The 20,441-nt window shown below is 37.8% G+C and overlaps 1 protein-coding gene and 1 pseudogene across 1 annotated transcript; one reads left to right on the top strand and one right to left on the bottom strand.

Annotated features, from left to right (window-relative positions):
• Positions 1-4,143: 4,143 nt before the first annotated feature.
• Positions 4,144-6,446, bottom strand: LOC115966689. The gene is made up of 3 exons (XM_031085868.1): positions 6,060-6,446; positions 5,669-6,018; positions 4,144-5,023 (listed from the first exon to the last, which is right to left on the bottom strand). Exons 1-3 carry the CDS (start codon positions 6,444-6,446, stop codon positions 4,144-4,146), a joined length of 1,617 nt encoding a protein of 538 aa, XP_030941728.1.
• A 163-nt stretch (positions 6,447-6,609) lies between these two features.
• On the top strand, positions 6,610-19,595 carry LOC115966688 (annotated as a pseudogene).
• Positions 19,596-20,441: the final 846 nt, after the last annotated feature.

Below are 20,441 nucleotides of genomic sequence, written 5' to 3'. Positions count from 1 at the left end.
TCGCGTCTGTAGCTTCCTTCCGTCTTAAAGCCAGGTATTCTTTCCTTTCTCGTCTTTAGGTTTTCCTTCATTTTTCAGAAAAAATGCCTGTTTCTTCGTCTATTAATAATACGGAAAAAGCTATAGACGAGTACCGTGACTTAACTAGTTATAATAGTTCTAACAATAGCACTAGCCATAGCAATAATGGGGGAAGCTACACAGACGAGGGGTATACATCTGGTGTCCCCGGTTTTCCTTTAGAAGTCATACAAGAACAAATTAGGAAGGCTTCAGGGTCTCAAGCTAGTACTTCGTCCAGCATCCCTTCGTCTAGTCCTTTGGACGAGGCGGAGATCACCGTCTATAGCTGTGCAATAGACATCCCTTCTAAGACGGATGAACAAAGACTCAACAATATTAGGAAGTGGTATCAAATTTCGGACGAGCTTAACCCTAGGTTGCCAATCCGTGGAGAATGATGCTGCAACCCCCACTTCGGAATAGGTGTCTATGAGGCTTATTTTTTGGGGGGCTTAAGGTTACCTTTGAATGCTTTCGCTAGGGAATTGTTAGTTAGGTTAGGTTTAGGAATATGTTAATTCAATCCTAATGCATGGAGATTAATTGTCTCCATGCAAATTTTGTGGAGGGAAGTATTTGGAGGGGACTGTCCTCTTACCGTGGACGAGTTCCTCTATTGTTACAAACCCTTAGAAATACATCAGTCCCTTGGCTTCTACCAATTCAAAGCTAGGGGTACAGATTGTAGATTGATTAAGTCTTTGGCCTCGTCTGATAGAAATTGGAAGAAGGAATATTTCTTTGTCTTCGGTTTCTAGGCTGGGAATCCTATGGACGTTGGCCGGGACGTCTTTGGTCGTTGCACTGGGGATCTAGGAAACCTTCGTCCTGAAGGTAAGTCCCTCCCCTTTTTTCTTCATTTTGTTCTCTTTCTTTCATATTCTAACTTTTTCTTACTTGTTTGTTTACAACTGTTGAACAACTGTCTTTGAGTAAGTTTTATCAAGACCGTGTTCACAGGGCTTGTCTACACGTGGATAGGAGCTTCCATTCCTTGGTCACGCTCAGACGTCTTGCCAAGTGGGGATTAGGCCCTAATCCGTCCGACAAATCACTTGCACACGAGATCACAGTACGAAGAAGTAAGTTTTGAACTTTAGATAAATACTACAATATTTATGTTCTGCTTTAGTTATTTATTTATTTCGGAACGGCAACAATGAAAGAAAACAAAGGAAAGGAGATTATGGGCGAGGAGGGTCGTCTTGAGGCCCAACCTTGGACTCGTCCGTCGGTTGGGGAGAAAAGGAAATCCCTGTTAAAGAACATTGATTTGGGAAGTCTTCCTAGCCGACGAGATAGTCGTCGAGAGAAAAGGGTTAAGCGTGGGTCGTCCCCAGTGGTTAAACCTAAGCTTCCTCAATCCCAGCCTCTCGTCCATATAGTTGATGTTGACTCGTCCACTCCAGTTAAGACTACCCCGTCCAAGGCTTCTCTGCCCAGGATGACTGCACCTGCTTCGTCCCAGCTTCCTCCCAAGGTTCCCACAAATATTATTGAAAATGAAGACTTGGCTTGGGAACGTTTTTGAGAAGCTGTGAATGACGAGGACATAACTACTTGTTATGACATGTCCCTAAAGGATTTTGAGCACTCAGGTGGTTATGATCTTTTTAAGGTGTGTTGACTGTACTTTTTGTCTTGTCCTTATTATCCCATAATTTTTCTTCGTCTAACCAGCAGTTTTTGGATCTGTCTTTTTACAGGGCATGTCAAAATTCATTGCAGCATCCAGGTAAGCCACTAAATTGGATAAGACAAGGATCTTGCTGGAGACGAGAATTCAAGAGATAAGGGACGAATGCAAGAAACGGACTAAGGTGGCTGCCAAAGCTAAGGAGGAAGTAACGGAGCAGCAAAATTTGATTGGAGAGTTGAGAACCAATATAGCTGAGAAAGATACTCATCTTGATCAGTTACGGAAAAAGAATGACGAGTTGAGTTCTCTTCTCTCCCAGGCAAAAGAAGATGCAGTTGCTGAGTTCAAGGCGTCTAAAGAATATACTAATCATCTAGGTGAACACTACACAATAGGCTTTGAAGTTTTTAGAATGGATACTATGGAAAACTTCCCTAAAGTGGACTTTAGCTCCATCAAGCTTAACCTTGCTACTACAACTAGTTCTCTTCTTCAAGCCAACTCCAAGGATGTTAATGTGGAGGATGATGCTACCACTCAGCTGACCCAGGACGACCCTAACATTAATGCCCCCCTGCTTAAATCTTTTGATTATCCTTTGTGTTTTCTTTTTCCTTTTGATTTTTGTTTGGTGCTTGGTTTTGGGACCTTTTTAATGTAACTAAAGTACACTAAGCTCTCCATATTTTAGGATGAGCTATCAACACTTGGCTTTACTTTCGTAAGGGTGTTTGGACGTTGGTTGTCCGCCCTTAAACAATCTGAATGAATGTTATTTTTCTTTTATCATGATATGAACGAAAGCTTTATTTTTATAAACAATAGATTTCAAGCTCAGCTCGTCCATTGTTCATTTATATTTTTTATTTTGAATTTCACCAAGTGTAATTCGTTTGTGAAATAATAATTATCAGCATTACTCGTCCTTGGACTTATCTGGTTTTCACCTTTAATGAAGATAAGACACAACTTTTCACTTGTCCATAAATTGGACTATTTTAGTAGGCGTCTTAATCAATAAGTTAAACACTTGCTTATGCATTTCCTCATCCATGGGTTGGACATGCATTACGATTTACCTCGTCCGTTATACTAATGAACATCCCTTGAACTTGCTGTGTTTTGCTCAGGGAAGCTAAGGTTTTACCTCGTCCTTTACTTGGACGAGCATGCCTTGCTTTGCTTTGCCCTTAGGAAAGCTTATTGACTTTATATCTCCGTGTTCAGAGAATTTGCTCGTCTTGGGCTTTTCAGCCTTCTTATGAATTAATTTGAACGAAAAATAGCATAGAAACTAAGATTCACACAACATTATGTACATGTCATAAATATTGTTCACAAACGAGGCATATACTTAGAAGCAAATGCCTTCTAGGGGGTTTAACAAGTACAAACAAATCCATAACTTTGTTCATAACCACAACATAAATATTAAAGTAGTAGCATTATTAAACATAAGTAGAACATAAGTAGACAAACAGGCTCCAAGCTCGTCCATAGTAACACTCATCCAGGCTAGCACTTCTACTGATAGTACCTCCTCAGGTGCTCAACATTCCAAGGATGCTCCAATTTTCTCCTGTCCAGGGCCTCCAAGTAGTAGGATCCTTGCCTTTTATAGTTGATAACTCTGTAGGGTCCTTTTCAATTAGGCCTCAGTTTCCTATGAGCCGGGTTCTTGGTTGCCAAAGAAACCTTTTTTAGGACAAGGTCTCCTATGTTGAATCGCTCACCATTGCATCATACTGCCTAACCATTAGGTTTTTATACCTTGTTGTCCTGTGTTCTGTGTCTGTCCTTACCTCGTCTATTAGATCGAGGTTTAAACAAAGTTGCTTCTCATTATCCTTGTCCTGATACATCGTTACCCTGTGGTTGGCCATGTGCACTTCTGCAGGTATGACTGCTTCGCTTCCATAGTCTAGTTTGAAAGGAGTTTCCCCCGTAGGGGTTCTCATCGTCGTTCTGTACGCCCATAGAACACCTGGTAGCTCATCTTGTCATACTCCCCTTTGCCCCCTCAAGCTGAGTCTTGATGATTTTCAACAAGGATTGGTTTGCAACTTCAACCTGGCCGTTTGCTTGGGGATGGGTGGGTGATGAATAATAATTTTGAATTCCGAAGTGTTCACAAAAGTCCCTGAAAAGTGCACTATCAAATTATCATCTGTTGTCAGACACTAATACTCTGGGCACCCCAAACCTGCATACAATGTTCTTCTAGACGAAACTCTTGACATTTTGTTGCGTGATACTTGCTAAGGGTTCTGCCTCTACCCATTTGGTGAAATGATCAATACCTACCACCAGAAATTTCATCTGCCTTGTCTCAAGTGGAAAGGGACCCAAGATGTCTAGCCCCATTGTGTAAAAGGCCATGGGGCCATCATCGGGGTGAGATATTCTGATGGTTGTCTGGGGACATTACTAAATCATTGGCATTAATCACAGACTTTGACATATGCCTTGGCATCAGCCTGCATGTTTGGCCAGTAGTAGCCTACGCAGATGACTTTGTGGACAAGTGATCTGGCTCCTGAGTGGTTACCACATGCTCCTTCATGAACTTCCCTCGATACATAGTTGGCCTCGTCTGGAACTAAACACCTCAGATAAGGTTGTGAAAAACCCCTCTTGTATAGCACCTCATTCATGAGGACGTATCTGGCTGATCTGACTCTGAGCTTCCTGGTCTCGTCTTTTCCTTCTAAAAGCTTTCCGTCCTTCAAGTATGATATTATTAGAGTTATCCAATTTTCTTCACCCTCTATCTGATACAACTCTGGAAAGTCTATGCTGGGCAGGTATTGAATTTCATCAAACTCGTCCAGTCCTTCGCTTGCTAAGGCTTCTTTTACTAAAGTATCTGCCTCCATATTTTCTTTTCTTGGGATCTGAATGAAATTGGCTTCCTTAAACTTCTTTACAAGGCGTACCACCTTATTAAGATACTTCTTCATTCGTTCTTCTTTGGCTTCACATGTCCCATTTACTTGGCCTATGACTAGATAAGAGTCTCCCAGGACGAGTATCATTTTTGCTTCTACAGATTTAGCCAACTCCAATCCTTTAAGAAGGGCTTCATACTCAACTTCATTATTGGTTGTTTGATACTGTAGACGAACCTTGTGCTTCAATTTATCTCCTTTCGGGGACAGCAAAACAACTCCTATTCTTCCTGCAAATTGTGTTGATGAGCCATCCATATGGACGATCCATTTCTTTCTATTCTCCACCTCGCTTAAGTCTTCATAACTCGGAGTGAACTCTGCAATGAAATCTGCCAGGGTTTGAGCTTTTATTGCATGCCTTGGTTGATATCTGATATCAAATTCACTAAGCTCGACAACCCATTAGATCAGTCATCCTGCAACTTCTAGCTTGTTCATTGCTTTCTTGAGTGGATGGTCAGTCATGACATTGATGACATGAGCTTGAAAGTAATGCCTTAGCTTCCTAGAAGCTGTTATCAATGCAAAAGTCAGCTTCTCTATTAGCGGATATCATCCTTCCGCTCCCCTTAGTGCTCTACTTGTATAGTACACAGGCTTTTGCATTCTTCCTTCCTCCCTTATCAATGCTGAACTAACGGCATGTGGGGTAACTACTAAGTACAAATACAACTCCTCTCCCAACACAGATGGACTTAGTAGAGGAGCCATAGTGAGGTAGATTTTCAAGTCCTGGAAGGCTTTTTGACACTCGTCCGTCCATTCAAATGCCTTTTTAAGTACTTTAAAAAATGGCAAACATTTATCAGTAGCTTTAGAGACAAACCTATTGAGGGCAGCAACTCGTCCGGTAAGAGACTAGACTTCTTTGATATTCTGTGGAGGTTCCATGTTCAGTATCGCCTGGATCTTGTTTGGATTTGCTTCAATCCCCTTATGTGAAACCATGAACTCCAGGAATTTTCCGGATGACACCCAAAAGCACGTACTAGGGTTCAACCTCATGTTATACTACCTGAGTGTGTCAAATGTTTCCTGCAAGTCGTCCAGATACTTTCCCTTGTCCTGACTTTTCACCAGCATGTCATCTACGTAGACTTCTACATTCCACCCAATTTGCGAATGAAACATGTGGTTAACCAGCCTCCGATATGTTGCCCCAGCGTTCTTTAAACCGAAGGGCATCACCTTATAACAGAATAAGCCTTGGCTTGTGATAAATGATGTTTTTTCTTGATATGTGTTGTCCATCCTTATCTGATTGTATCCGAAGAAAGCATCCATAAAGCTAAGCAGCTTGTGTCCCGCAATGGAATCTACCAACTGGTCAATGCGAGGCAACGAGTAGCTGTCCTTGGGGCAAGCCTTATTCAGATCAATAAAGTCTACACACATTCTCCACTTACCGCCTTTTTGACCATTACTATATTGGCCAGCCAATCTGGATAATAAACTTCTCGAATGAACTTCGCTACAGTCAACTTCTGCACTTCTTCTTTGATAGCATTGTCTCTCTCAGGAGCAAACACCCTTTTCTTCTGTCGTATAGGCTTAGAGGAAGGATACACATTTAGATGGTGGGTAATGACACTAAGGTCTATACCTGGTATGTCCTCATGACTCCAAGCAAATACATCAATACTTTTCCTCAAGAAACAGACAAGGTCCTTCTTAATTCTCTCTTCTAAATCTGCTCCAATCCTGGTGCACCTCTCAGGGTTTTTCTCATCTAAAGAAATATCTTCCAACACTTCAATAGGCTCAACCACCATTCTCTTTTCTTCAATATTCATCGTCTAAACTTGCTCGTCCATGACCAACATGGCCAGGTAGCACTCTTTTGCTGCCAGCTAATCTCCCTAAACCTATCCTATCCTATGCATCGTTGGAAATTTGACTAACAGGTGGTAAGTAGACATAACTGCTTTCCAACTATTTAAAGTTGGTCTTCCAATTATGGCATTGTTGGAGGATGAACAATCCACTACCAAGAAATTCACGTCCCTGGCTACCTGTTGTGGGTATGCCCCCACCATGATAGGTAGTGTGATAGTGCCTATAAGCTGCACCTTCATTCCACCAAATCCTACCAAGGGTGAGTTTATTGGATTAAGTTGGTCTCGTCCGAGCCTCATTTGCTAAAAGGCAGGGTAATATAAAATATTTGCTAAACTTCCGTTATCCACCAGCACCCTTCTAGTTGTATAATCGGCAATTAGCAAAATAATAACAATGGCATCATCATGGGGGTGGTGAACTTTTTCAGTGTCCGCATCTGTGAATGTGATTACTTTCTCATCTGTGGTTATCATCCTTGGAGATTGTCCAAAGAGTTGAACATTCTACACTACTTTTAGATACGTCTTCCTGGACTTGGACGACTGATCGGCTGAGCTTCCTCCTATAATAACTCTCATCTCTCCAAGCGAGGGGCACGACGACTCTTCTACCTTCCCTTTCAACTTCTCATCCTTATGCTATCGTCCAAGGAAATTTCTCAACTTTCCTTATTTTATAAGATTTTCAATTTACTGTTTTAGGTCATAACATTCGTCCATGTCATGCCCATGGTCTCTATGGAAGCGGCAATATTGTTTCTATTGTGCTTATTGGGATCTCCCTTCATTTTCTCCGGCCATTTCAAGGAAGGATCGTCCTTGATTTGCATAAGGACCTACTAGAGCAGCACGTTTAGTTGCGTGTATTGTTGACTCTGTGCTAAAGGACCAACCCTCTTACCATCTCGGTCCTTTTTATCTTCCGTCCGTCCTTTTTTTGGACAAGGGACTTACTCGAAGTGGCGCATGGGGTTTGCTTCCATTCTTTCAGCTCTCTTCCTCTTCTTGGCTATGATTGCGTCTTCTACATTCATAAAGTTCTGGGCTGAATGGACGAGTTTAGTCATGGATTGGAGCTCCTTCCCATAAAGCTTGTGGATGAATAAATCAGAATTAACCCCATTGTGAAAGGCCGCCAGTAATAGCTTATCATCCACCTCATCCACCGTCAAGGCTTCCCTGTTAAAGCGAGTGATAAAGGACCGTAGGCTTTCATTCTCCCACTGTTCTATGGTCAACAGGTTGGACGAAGAACGCTTGTGTCTTTGTCCCCCAATGAAGTTATTAATGAATAACTTGCTCAACTCTTCAAAAGAACTTACCGAATTTAGGAGTATTTTACTGAACCACACTCGTGCCGAACCTTTAAGGGTGGTAGGGAAGGCTCTACATATAATTTCATCAAGGACCCCCTAAAGGTGCATTGTAGTCTTAAAAGTAGCAATGTGATCAAATGGGTCACGCGCTCCATCATATGAATCCAAGGAAGGCATCTTGAATTTTGGAGGCAAGGGATGACCATTGATGAAAGCCATGAAAGGGGAATCTGTACGGTGAACTAGATTCTCTACAGGATTTGTTCTTCTCATGTTCTCCCTCATCTCATCCATAACCTTCTTCATCTGGTCGATCTTTCTCTCCAAATGTGGCACTCTTCTTGATGTGGTACCCCTTGATTGACTTTCAGGCACAACACTTCTTCCATCTCCCTAGCTCTGGTCTTGTTCTTCCCCACATGTCTCATGTCGTTGCCTCCTAAGATGAATCTCCCTTGTCAATTCTTGGTTCTGGTGAGTTAACTCTGCCATAGTGGCTACCATGGATTGCACATGAATAGAGGATGGTTGCATGGCAGGCGTAGATTGACGATCGCAATGGGGATGGCTAGAAGCATCCCTACCTTCTTGATGGCCTGGGCTGGTAGCTCTCGATCTAGTCCGAACCATTGTAGCCTTTTTTGTCAGAGAAAGAAATTGTAGAACTCAGATAAAATCTAACAAAAACTTTCCCCACAGATAGCGCCAACTAATGAACACAAGGAAATCAGTAAGGCTGAATGTTTCGAGCGTTGATCTGTGTTACTTGGAATATCTTGAAAAGATGAACACAACGTCAAAGGAGACCGAGGAAGACCGGTCAAGAATCCTTCGATGGTAAAGTTAGTATTCTTAGAATTCCAAGTTGTATGGAAATTAATGTCTGAATGCCTTACCTTCCCGTAGAAGAACTCTTATATAGTGCTTGTCAGAGGTAGTTACCTCTCCTACCATTGTAGAGTTCGAAGGATTCAGAGTTAACTTCCCTAACCACCAAGGAAGTTTCATTTTTGGGGTCTGACTTCCATAACCGTTGATTGGGGGAATGGTTTGTAGCTTGACAAGAAAATAGGAACAACCACAACATGTGCAGGACGAGTGAAGCTCGTCCAACTAACGTTGTGGACAGTCAAGCTTACCTTGGACGAACAAGCCATATGTCACCCATCATTTCCTTGGGATGAGCCATATGGACGAGCTTAGGAGTTGGCATTTTTTTATAACACCATCAACTTCAATTGAAACTACAAATCCAGTATGAAATAATCATAAATCCAGTATGAAATAGTCATCAATCAAGGTGACTACACTAGGTTTTATGTTTTTTAGGATTTTTCATTAGATCCACGTGTGTGGAAGTGTCCCAAATGACTGTGTTTGACACGGGTATAACCACCCCAACTAAAGTGTCTATGCAATTTTGTTTCATAAAATTATTATTACATTAAACTTGTGTCCGACATGGGTATAACCACCCCAAAACCACCACTAAATGAGCATAAACCATTAAACCACCCCAAAAAACCAGATCTAGAAGAGAGAAAAAAGACTACCACCACCATCACAACATTCGATGATACCTTTATTTTTTTCTCACATTTGATGGTTCCATTGTCACATTGGGTACTACTAACATCTTATTTTACTGTACTTTTCTCATATTCGGTGGTACTTTAATTTTTACTCACATTTAACAGTTTCATCGTCACATTGGGCAGTACCAACATCACATGTGACCGTATTTTTGTCACATTCAATAGTTCCATTTTTTTTCTCACATTTGATAGTTCCATTATCACATTAAGTAGTACTAACATTACATATGATATCATATTTAACTAAATATATATATATATATATATATATATATAATTGCCCCACCCTCCCTTGAAAGTTACCATGACTTTTGAGTTGAGTCGTAGTGTGTCTTTGTATTAGAACCCCTTTCCCTCTCCCTTGTGTGTGTGTGTTTATTTCTCTCTCTCTCTCTCTCTCTCTCTCTCTCTCTCTCTCTCTCTCTCTCTCTCTCTCTCTCTCTCTCTCTCTATATATATATATATATATATAAAGCATGCTATCATATTTAACAAAAGAATAAATTTAGCATGCTATTTTTTTTTTAAATCTTCCTTTCTTTGTCCTTTTCCCTTAGAGTGTGCATGAGTCAAATTAGATGGTTTTTCAACTAAACCTGACCCAATCCAAGATTTAATATAAAATTTCAACTCAACCTAACTCACCAATACACGAAATCCAAATAAAAACGTTGGGTTGAGTTAAGTCAGTAGATTGGACGTACACTCCTTCCTTCTCAAATAAAATAAGAGAAATGTTAATAAACTATTTTTTTTAAAGAATTTATAGAAAAAAAAATGTAATTAATATTTTAACAATTTCTTTAATTTTTCATAAAAGTGAGGCTAACAGAACTTTAAAATAATTCAATTTTTAAAAATCCTATGCTACAAAGGAAAAACTCCAAATCCAAGAGAAGAAATGATTAGTCTTAAGTACATAACACAAAAACCACACCACCTTAGTTTCTTATGCCCCACGCCTCTTCTTTATAAATACTTTGTCCTTCACTCTTTCACCTTCTCATCACAACTCTCTCTCTCTCTCTCTCTCTCTCTCTCTCTCTCTCTCTCTCTCTCTCTCTCTGTGTGTGCAAAACAACAATGGCGCCGTCATCAACAAGCGTGGTGGTGAGTGACAAGGAGAACAAGAATGAGACCATGAAGAAGGTGACCCTGAAAAGCTAAGATAGCGAGTCCTTTGAGGTGGACAAGAGAGTGGCTATGGAGTCACAGACCATAAAGCACACAATCGAAGATGGCTGTGCCAACAATGAGATACCATTGCCAAACGTCTTGAGTGGCATTCTTTCGCGGATCATTGAGTATTGCAAGAAGCACAAAGAGGCTAGCAAGTTTGAGCCCTTTGTGACCTCTTACACTTCCAACAGTACCATTGACCTAAAAAGAAACAGAGTTTCTATGGTTTTCTTAGAGAGAATATTCTAGAGAGAAAACACCAAATGAAAATCTGTGTATTGCATTGAATAGATTACAAGTATTGCTGCTTATATACAATCTAAATTAGCTAACTAATCATAACAGATTAGGCACCAAATACTCAACTTTAACAGAATTCCTTAGTGTCCAATAAAATAGGAACATGTGGACTAACAGTGTAACTAACTAAACACTTAGGGTATGTTTGGTACACTGAATGTGAATTACAATAGGAATGGTAATCTTTATTACCAGGAATAAAAGGTGTTGTAATGGAATAACTAAACCTATTCATTAGTTTGGTTGTGAGTTGTAACATTAGAATAAAACTTATGATCTATTTTAGAAAATATCTCATTCATACAAATATATTTCCTAGAAAATAATATATTTTAAATTTTAGAGAGATGAGTTTTTTTTTTATGATTTTTTATTTCCATAATTGTTAAGTGGATATGAAAAGTTTATTTATTTGGAAATATATTAATGTTAGAAATTATTACATCTACTAAAGAATAGCTATTACAACCCTTTTAGAGAGGAATAGTTATTCCTCATTTTAAAGAATATCTATTTATAAGGAATAGCTATTTATAAGGAATGACTATGGAATAACCAAACATAACCAAACTATGGAATAGCTAAACCATAGGAATAACTATTACATTACAGTGCCTATTACAGTCTACCAAACATGCCCTTAAAGCTATATACTAAACTACATACAGTTTAACAACTCTATTAATAAACTACAGGTCGTTTCTAAACTACATTACAACAAATGCAGCACTAATTCAGCCCTTAGCTTTCTTAGATTTTCTTTGAGTTGATGCTCTTTGAACTAATGCAGCAACATGATTCTTTACATCCCCCCTCAAATGAAGGGGAGGAAGGCCCATGAGTTTGAATGAAAGAGCATGAAACTGAGGATAAGGTATGCTCTTTGTAAACAAATCAACCAATTGGTCCAAAGTAAAGATATATTTGATAATCATATCTCTATTCAAAACTTTCTCTTGAATAAAGTGGTAGTCAACTTCAATGTGTGTAGTTCTGGCATGAAAAATAGGATTAGAAGCTAAAGCAAGGGCTGAAACATTATCACACCACAAAATTGTAGGATGATACAAATAAATTCCTAAGTCTTTGAGAAGCATCCTCAACCAATATAACTCTACAGTGGTGATAGCAAGGGACTTGTACTCAGCCTCAATTACTTCTTAGCAAACCAGGTAATGGGTGAATTTCCTAAAAGTACAACCATTCCAGTAATAGACCTTCTATCAATGGGATCCCCAGCCCAATCAGCATCACAATATGCTGAAAGATGAAGAGGACCAGACCTAAAATGAATGCCCAAGTGAAGAGTACCACTCAAATACTTCAAAATTCTTTTAGCAGCAATGAGATGATGCTAAGAAGGCTTACTCATAAACTGGCATGCCTGCTGAACTGCAAATGACAAGTTTGGCCTAGTAAATGTTAAGTATTGCAAAGCCCTTACAAGGCTTCTATATGTAGTGGGTTCAGAGAGGAGAGGACTGGCAGAAGGAACATAAGAATGATTAGAAGCACAAGGATTAGAATAAGGCTTACTATCTAGCATATGAAACATAGACAATAAGTCCTTGGCATACTTAGACTAATGCACAAAAATACCATCATCAATGTACTTAATTTGCAGGCCCAAGAAGTAACTTATAAGACACAATTCCTTGAGTGCAAAAGAGACACTAATCTGCTTGATAATCTTAGCAACAAAAGTAGCATGGTTGCCAGTAATTATAATGTTATCCACATATAGAAGCAAGTAAACCACATGGATTGAATGGATGAGAATAAACAAGTTATATCTACACAAGAAGCATGGGATCCCATGTGAAAAAGCTGAGTGGAAAAGCTGTCAAACCAAGCCCTAGGAGCCTGCTTAAGACCATAAACAGCCTTATGCAGCAAGCAAACATGATGAGGCTTAGAATGATCCTTATACCCAGGTGGTTGACTCATGTAGACCTTCTCCTGCAACACCCCATGAAGAAAGGCATTGGAAACATCCAATTGCCTTAAGGACCAACCAAGATGAACTGTTAAAGCTAGAATTATCCTTATAGTAGTAGGCTTGACCACTAGACTAAAAGTTTCAACATAGTCTAAACCATACTGCTGCAAGTACCCTTGGCAACAAGCCTAGCTTTAAATCTAGTAGTACTCCCATCACTATTTCTCTTAACCTTGTACACCCACTTACATCCCACAACATTCTTATTTGGTGGTAAGGGAACCAAAGTCCAAGTATGTTGTTGTTGCAAACTGGTAAACTCAGAATCCATTGCTTCAACCTAATGAGGAAACTTAGCTGGTATAGAGTAAGATGGAGGCTTAGTACAATTATAATCAGCCTGAACAGCAAAAGCTTTAGGCTTGAAAATACCATTCTTGGACCTGGTAAGCATAGGACGTGTATTTGTGGACAAAGGTACAAGTTCTTGATTTGAACTAGTGGGATTTGAGATAAAACTAGAAATAGACTAAGTGGAACCAACAACAAGACTTACAATAGGATTAGAAACAAATAAAACAAATTGAACAAGAAGAGTATCATGAGAAAGAACAGGCATAGAAGAAGGATTAGAGTTAGACAGAGTAGAACTAGAGTGAGTGTTAGGACTAGAGTTAGATAGAACAAGAGTAAAACTGGGAATCACGAAAGAAAGCCAGACATCAAAGGAAGGAGAAGGAGTAGCAAAAAATAAAATAGATGACTCAGAATTAGAAACTGGATAGATGGGAAATATAGATTCATCAAACACATAATGACGTGAAATGTAAATTCTGCCTATGAGAGCATCCAAGCAGATATAACCCTTGGATTGTGGAGGATAACCAAGGAAGATGCACTGTCTAGACTTAGGATCAAATTTATGAGAATTGTAAGGCTTCAAGAAAGGGTAATAGGCACAACCAAAGGTTTTCAAGGCATGAAGAGGTGGTTTGTGATCATACAACTTTTCCCAAGGTGAGATAAAATTCAAAATAGAAGAGGGAACTCTATTAATAAGATAAATTGCAATACTAAAGGCATATGACCAATAGGAAAGAGAAAGATTAGAGTGGTGAAGCATAGATAATCCACTCTCAACAATCTACCTATGTTTCCTCTTAGTAATACCATTTGGCTGAGGGAAATATGGACAAGAGAGTTAATGTTGAATCCCATGCTCTAAACAAAAGGACTTGAAATCGTTGTTAACAAACTCACCACCTCCATCAAACCTTAAGGTCTTGATTTTAGCATTAAATTGAGTTTCAACAAAGGACTTGAAATGCAAGAATAACTTAAACACATTAGACTTATATTTTAACAAAAACAACCAAGTAAAACAAGTAAAGTCATCAACAAAAATCACATAAAATCTTTGTTCAAGAACAAGAGTCACAGGAGCAAGGCCCCATACATCAGAATGTACTAATTGAAAATGATATTCAGTACTAGATATATGCTTTTGTAAAGGAAGTTTGTGCATTTTAGCACTTATACAAGAAGTATACTTAGAACAGATATCACTAACAGTAGAAAGCTTGACAGAAGGATTGTTTGACATAGCAGAATTTAAAACATTTGTACAAGGGTGTCCAAGCCTATTGTGCCAAAGTCTGAGTAGACACTGCAGCAAAGCCACTAGGACTGACATGAGAAGAAGATGAGGAAGGCAAAAAAGCAAAAGGAGGTATAGGATAGACTCCATCCTTACTCAACCCTCAATAAAGGACCTTCCCTGTAGGCAAATCTTGAATTGAGAATTGATTTGCATCAAAATAAAATAAATAAATAAAAATGCATTATTTTGAAGACAATTTGTGTATAGATAAACAAGTTTGAAGCAATTTGAGGAACCCTATGTATATTATTTAGACATAAGTTGTGAGAAGGAGTGATTAGCTTACCATTTCCAATGTGTGTTACTAGTAATTCTTGCCCATTGCCAGCTGTTATAGACTCACCAGTTGTAGGTTGTTGTCCAAGGGAAAGTTGAGACAAGTCTGGTATGATATGATTAAAAGCACCAATGTCTATCAACCAATTTGGATTCTGATTTGCACTTGTAGTTGCAGCCATTAATCTTGCAGCCATGAAGGCAGGTTTAGCTAGAGCATGCCTACCTTGGTAAGTAAAATTCATGTGATGGTAGCAGTCCAAAGCAGAACGACCATTTTTACCACATATTTTACAAGCAACTTTCTGTCCCTGAGAAGAATTGGACTTGGTCTGTGGAAAAGAAGTGAATTAATGATCACTGAGTTGATTATTGCTATTGTGAAATTGACCACGACCTGAAAATTGATTGTTGTAACCACCAGAAAACTGATATTGATTGCCACCTCTGCCATTTCCATGACCTTTATTATTACCATTCTTGCCTCTACCTCCTATAAAACCTTGATTAAAGTGATTGACTGCCATAACCAAGGATGTAGAATCCCTGAAATCTGACCTTTTCTTGATTGATCTTTCTTCAGCATTTAAGAGTGTGTTCAATTCTTCAAGTGTGAGAACATCATTCCTAGTTTTGATTATAGAGCAAAATGCATCATACTCTGATGGTAAGGCTTTAAGAGCTAGATGAATTAGCTCTTCTTCATTAACATAGATTGCTACGGCTCCAAGCTTATCTCTGATTTCTTTAATTCTTTGGAAGAAAGAATTCATAGATTTTGAGCCCTTCTTGATGCTCATTAGCTCATTTCTCAAATTGAGAATGTGAGATCATGACACTGATGCAAACCTTTTCTCAATCACTTTCCAAACTCCTCTTCCAGACTTCTGGCCTACAGTGAGAGCCAAGATTGATGGAGAGAGTGTTGAATTGAGGAAAGTGAACAAGGCCTGTTCACGACTCTTCCATTGAAAGAACTCTAAATTAGCTTCAGTTGTAAAGTTTCCTGAGCTATCCTTAAGGAAAGGATCTGGTGCATGATCATCATCATCAATGAAATTGATCATTGAATATGCTACCAAAATCACTTCAATTCGGTGTCTTCACACCATATAATTGTTGTAATCAAGCTTCACAGTAACCATACTTGCCATATTTAACAAGAGCAGCAAAGAAGGATTAACACCATGAGTAATTGAAGAACTCGAGGTTCATCCTATTGTTGTAAAAGATGGAGAACTAACAAAAGTCGCCATTAATGGAGCTTTGATACCATGAAAAGAAACAGAGTTTCTATGGTTTTCTTAGAAAGAATATTCTAGGGAGAAAACACCAAATGAAAATTTGTGTATTGCATTGAATAGATTACAAGTATTGCTGCTTATATACAATATGAATTAGCTAACTAATCATAATAGATTAGGCGCCAAATACTCAACTCTAACAGAATTCCTTAGTGTCCAATAGAACAGGAACATGTGGACTAAAGTGTAACTAACTAAACACTTAAAGCTATATACTAAGCTACATATAGTTTAACAACTCTATTAATTAACTACAAGTCATTTCTAGACTACTCTACAAAAAATGTAGCACTGATGCAGCCCTTAGCTTTCTTAGATTTTCTCTGAACTGATGCTCTCTGAAATGATGCAGCAACATGATTCTTTATAGACCCACTCACTGAATGGGACACTAAGTTCATCAAGGTTAATCAGAACACTATCTTTGATCTCATTCTGGTCCATGCTACAACTTTCTTTCCTTTTCAAAGTACCCTTTTGCGATTCCTTCTGCTTTATTTTACTTCTTTCATTGATTGTTTATGTTGTGATTTTTTTGGTTTGTTTATAGTTTAATGAAAAAAATGGTTTCTTTTCCTGAGTTCCTGTTTGGATCTTAAGAAAACAAAAGGGTGGCAAGGAAAAAAGATTGGAACTTTACTCATTGCTAGCTTTTTTAGTTATCAGAAAGAAAAAGTGTTGGTGCAAATACAATAATAATGAAAATAACACAAAGAGAAACTGAATAATACTTCTGAATATTATTTATTTAAAGAGAGAAATTACACAACACTATTTGGACTGAGGTATGACACTCGCTCTCTTTAAGGAGATTCAAGCCTTTGGTTGGCTAAACTTTGTAACTGGTGCAGACCTTCTTTGACTTGTCTTCCCTAAGATACAACAGCCCAACAAGTGTTGTATGGCTAGAACAACCTTTGCACAAAGTGTTCAAACCCAAAGCTCCACCAGAAAGAACATCATTCCTTGCCAAGAACCTCTCTATTTTTTTTTTAGTAACTTGGATTGGGTCTGAATGAGTCTATTTATAGGCTCAATGGGCCTTACTAAATTACTACCCAAATTAATCTGATTAATTAGGTCCATTATTCTGATGTAGTGGGTGTTACAATATTAATTGTTTGATATTAATCTGATGGGCTGTAAATAACATAAAGAGAAACTGAATAATACTTTTGAATATTATTTATTTAAAGAGAGAAATTACACAGCACTATTTGGACTGAGATGCGGCACTCGCTCTTTTTAAGGAGATTCAAGCCTTTAGTTGGCTAAACTTTGTAACTGCTGCAGACTTTCTCTGACTTATCTCCCCCAAGATACAACAGCCCAACAAGTGTCGTATGGTTAGAACAACCTTTGCACAAAGTGTTCAAGCCTAAAGCTCCACCAGAAAGAACACCCTTCCTTGCCAAGAACCTCTCTATATTTTTTTTAGTAACTTGGATTGGGTCTGAATGAGTCTATTTATAAGCTCAATGAGCCTCACGAAATTACTATCTATATTAATCTGATTAATTAGGTCCATTTTTGATGTAGTGGGATGTTACAATATTAATTGTTAGATATTAATTTGATGGGCTGGAGTTATACAAGTAATGGTGAGATAAGGAGTTTATGAAGAACGAAAGGGCCCAAACAGATAGTCCATTAAGTGGGTTATTGAGGATCTAAGAGGCTGATTCATTTCCATTTTTGATACCTCCACCCTTCACCTCCTCCTTGCGCACGTATCTAGCCCAATATCTGAAACAATTCATGTTAGCCCTTTAATTACCACAATTAAAAAGAATAAATAGTCTCTCTCCTTTTCAATGTGGGATTAAACATTTTCACTAACTCCTCATCTTCCATATGCACTCCCACATCTTTACATTTATGTGGTAACATTTATTCATTTTAATTATTTAATATTAAAATGATCCAACAATAAGTATTGGAATTTTATCCAGTACTAGCTCTTTTACCTATCAAAAAGAGAGAGAAAAAAAAAAAGATTGGAACTTTACCCATTACAAGCTTTTTAATTTATGTTTTTTTTTTTTGGGGGGGGGGGGGGGTTTAATGAGCAGAATGTTTTCTTTTGCCCTTCATTCTACTTTAGCCCTTGGGCTTGTTATGCAATCTTTGTTCTTGTTGTTGTTTTAAAAAAAGAAGATTTTTGTTCCAGATCTCTGTTTGGATGCTGAGAAAACAGGAGGGTGAAATGGAAAAAGACAGGAAATTTGAGTCTTGTTATGTTTTACTTTTCAAATGAAAAGGTTTTCTGTTTTTGGTTTTCAATGGGCTGATTGATATTTTGCACTTCATTTTTTTTTTTTTTAACTGTTTTTCTTTGATTAGTATGTGTCTTTTTTGTGGGGTTATGCATTGAATGGATTTTTTTTTTTTTTTTTTAAAAAAAAAAAAACTATAGTAATAGTTCTTTTTTTAATTTTAAAAATCACTAATTATGTGTTGTTTTGATGCTGAGAAAATAAGAGGTGAGAAGGAAAAAGATGGGTTCTTTTATCTGTTTTAATGCTGGGTAAATAAGTTAAAAAGGTGAATGTTCTGTTTGAAGATATGTTGATTATCTTGAGGTCTGCCTCTGCCTCTTCCAATATTTTTCTATGTTATTAAGTTGTGTTCTGCATACATATGTTATGGAACTATGTTGTCGGTCATATTGTTAATGATTTTGTTGTCTTATGGTGGTTTCATGAATTGTTTTCTTGGTTGCGGAGATATAGTTGGGTTTGTTGGTTTAGGTGTTGTTGAGCTCATGGTTATTTTGTTATAATTAGTGAACAAAATAAATATTGATGGAGAGGTAGAAGTTCTATAAATTGTTGTTCCTAGATGTCATTTCAATTACAAAAGATTGTTTGCTACAATGGGTAGCAGTTTGATAGTGATATCAGTGCTATTTGCTTTTGGTTTAAAACTTTTAATATGCATGATTACCTCTTGGGTATCAAAGGAATTTAGTTTTATGATGAGAAAAGATGTTCTCTTAGCTCTTGATTGTTGACAAATTGTATTTAGAACCTTGAAGTGATTACGCTTTACTGTCATTGTTACTTGATATGTGGTTGTGCATCCATGTTGTAAGAAACTAAGCAAACAATGTATGATGCCGGGTTTTATAGAAAGGGCTACTATAGGATTATAATTTAGAGTTTCTTGTATTTTATATGTTATGATGCAGTTTTTGCTTTAGTATCTTTTGGTATTTGTGGTGTGCATGCCCTTTGTAGGATCTTGTATTGACCAATTTCATTTTTGTTCACTCGTTTATAAGACAATATCATAATCTTCTCTAATTTTGTTTTCATTGTCTTACTTGGTGGATTGGTGTTGCTATTGTTCCAATTTTTAGGTGGCCAACTATCTGAACATTAAGGGGATATTGGAATTGACTTGCAAGAATGTGGTAGACATGATGTAGGGAAAGACTCCACAACAGACTCGTGAGACATTCCACATCAAGAATGATTACAATCCAAAAGAAGAACCAGAGGTTCGGAAGGAGAACCAATGGGCATTTGAGTGACATATAGAGTTGCCCTTCCATCAAGGAATGCCGATACAATGATAGGGTTCATTTTTGTTTTGTCTCAAGTAGTAATATGCTTGAGGGAGAAAGTTTATGTTTTATTATGCTTTTAATTAACCCCAAATCTAGCTTCGCTAACTCTATGGTCAAAATAAGTTAAAGATTTCTTATCATAGTAATATCTAGGTTTGGTATAGAACTATTTGCATGGTGGAACATGAATTTAAATGGTATTTCGTAGATGGTGTGTATTAGCCAATTAAAGTTCTGGTGTTAATATTTGCCTAAAAAGCTTATAATTTTGATGTCATCTCATATGTTTTTGGCTTGCCTGGCAAGATTTCATATTTGTCATATGTATTCTTGGGTGAGAAACAATTTTGTATGTCATGAATTAGGTTGAAGGGTTCGATTAACAGGTGCATTTAAGGCATTTGTTAAAACAACCGATTACTTCCTCTTTTCTTTTTAACAATAGTTTTAATCTTTCTCTCCTATACTATCTCTTCCTAAAGGTTAGGAAAACTTATCAACAAAAACCTTATCAACTAACAACTAAACAATTCTACACATAACAACCAAGCTTGGCTTTGGCTTTATCCAATTTCAGGTTAATTTTGCAATCCATCCTTGAATTATTGCTATTCATATACCACACCATTTCCACATTTGTGTTGTCTTCACAGGCTTGGACATTAGTGTGATATCATTCATATGTATTAAGCTGATCTAATTAATTATAGGGAAAATTACAATAAACCCAACTATAGTTAGACCCATTTTCACGTTGCCTATCTGTGATTCAAAATTTAACGCTTTACCTACTTGAGATTTGCTGTGTTA

This window comes from Quercus lobata, chromosome 11 (assembly GCF_001633185.2).
Source record: "Quercus lobata isolate SW786 chromosome 11, ValleyOak3.0 Primary Assembly, whole genome shotgun sequence".
NCBI lineage: Eukaryota > Viridiplantae > Streptophyta > Magnoliopsida > Fagales > Fagaceae > Quercus > Quercus lobata.
This window is presented reverse-complemented; position numbering and strand designations above follow the sequence as displayed.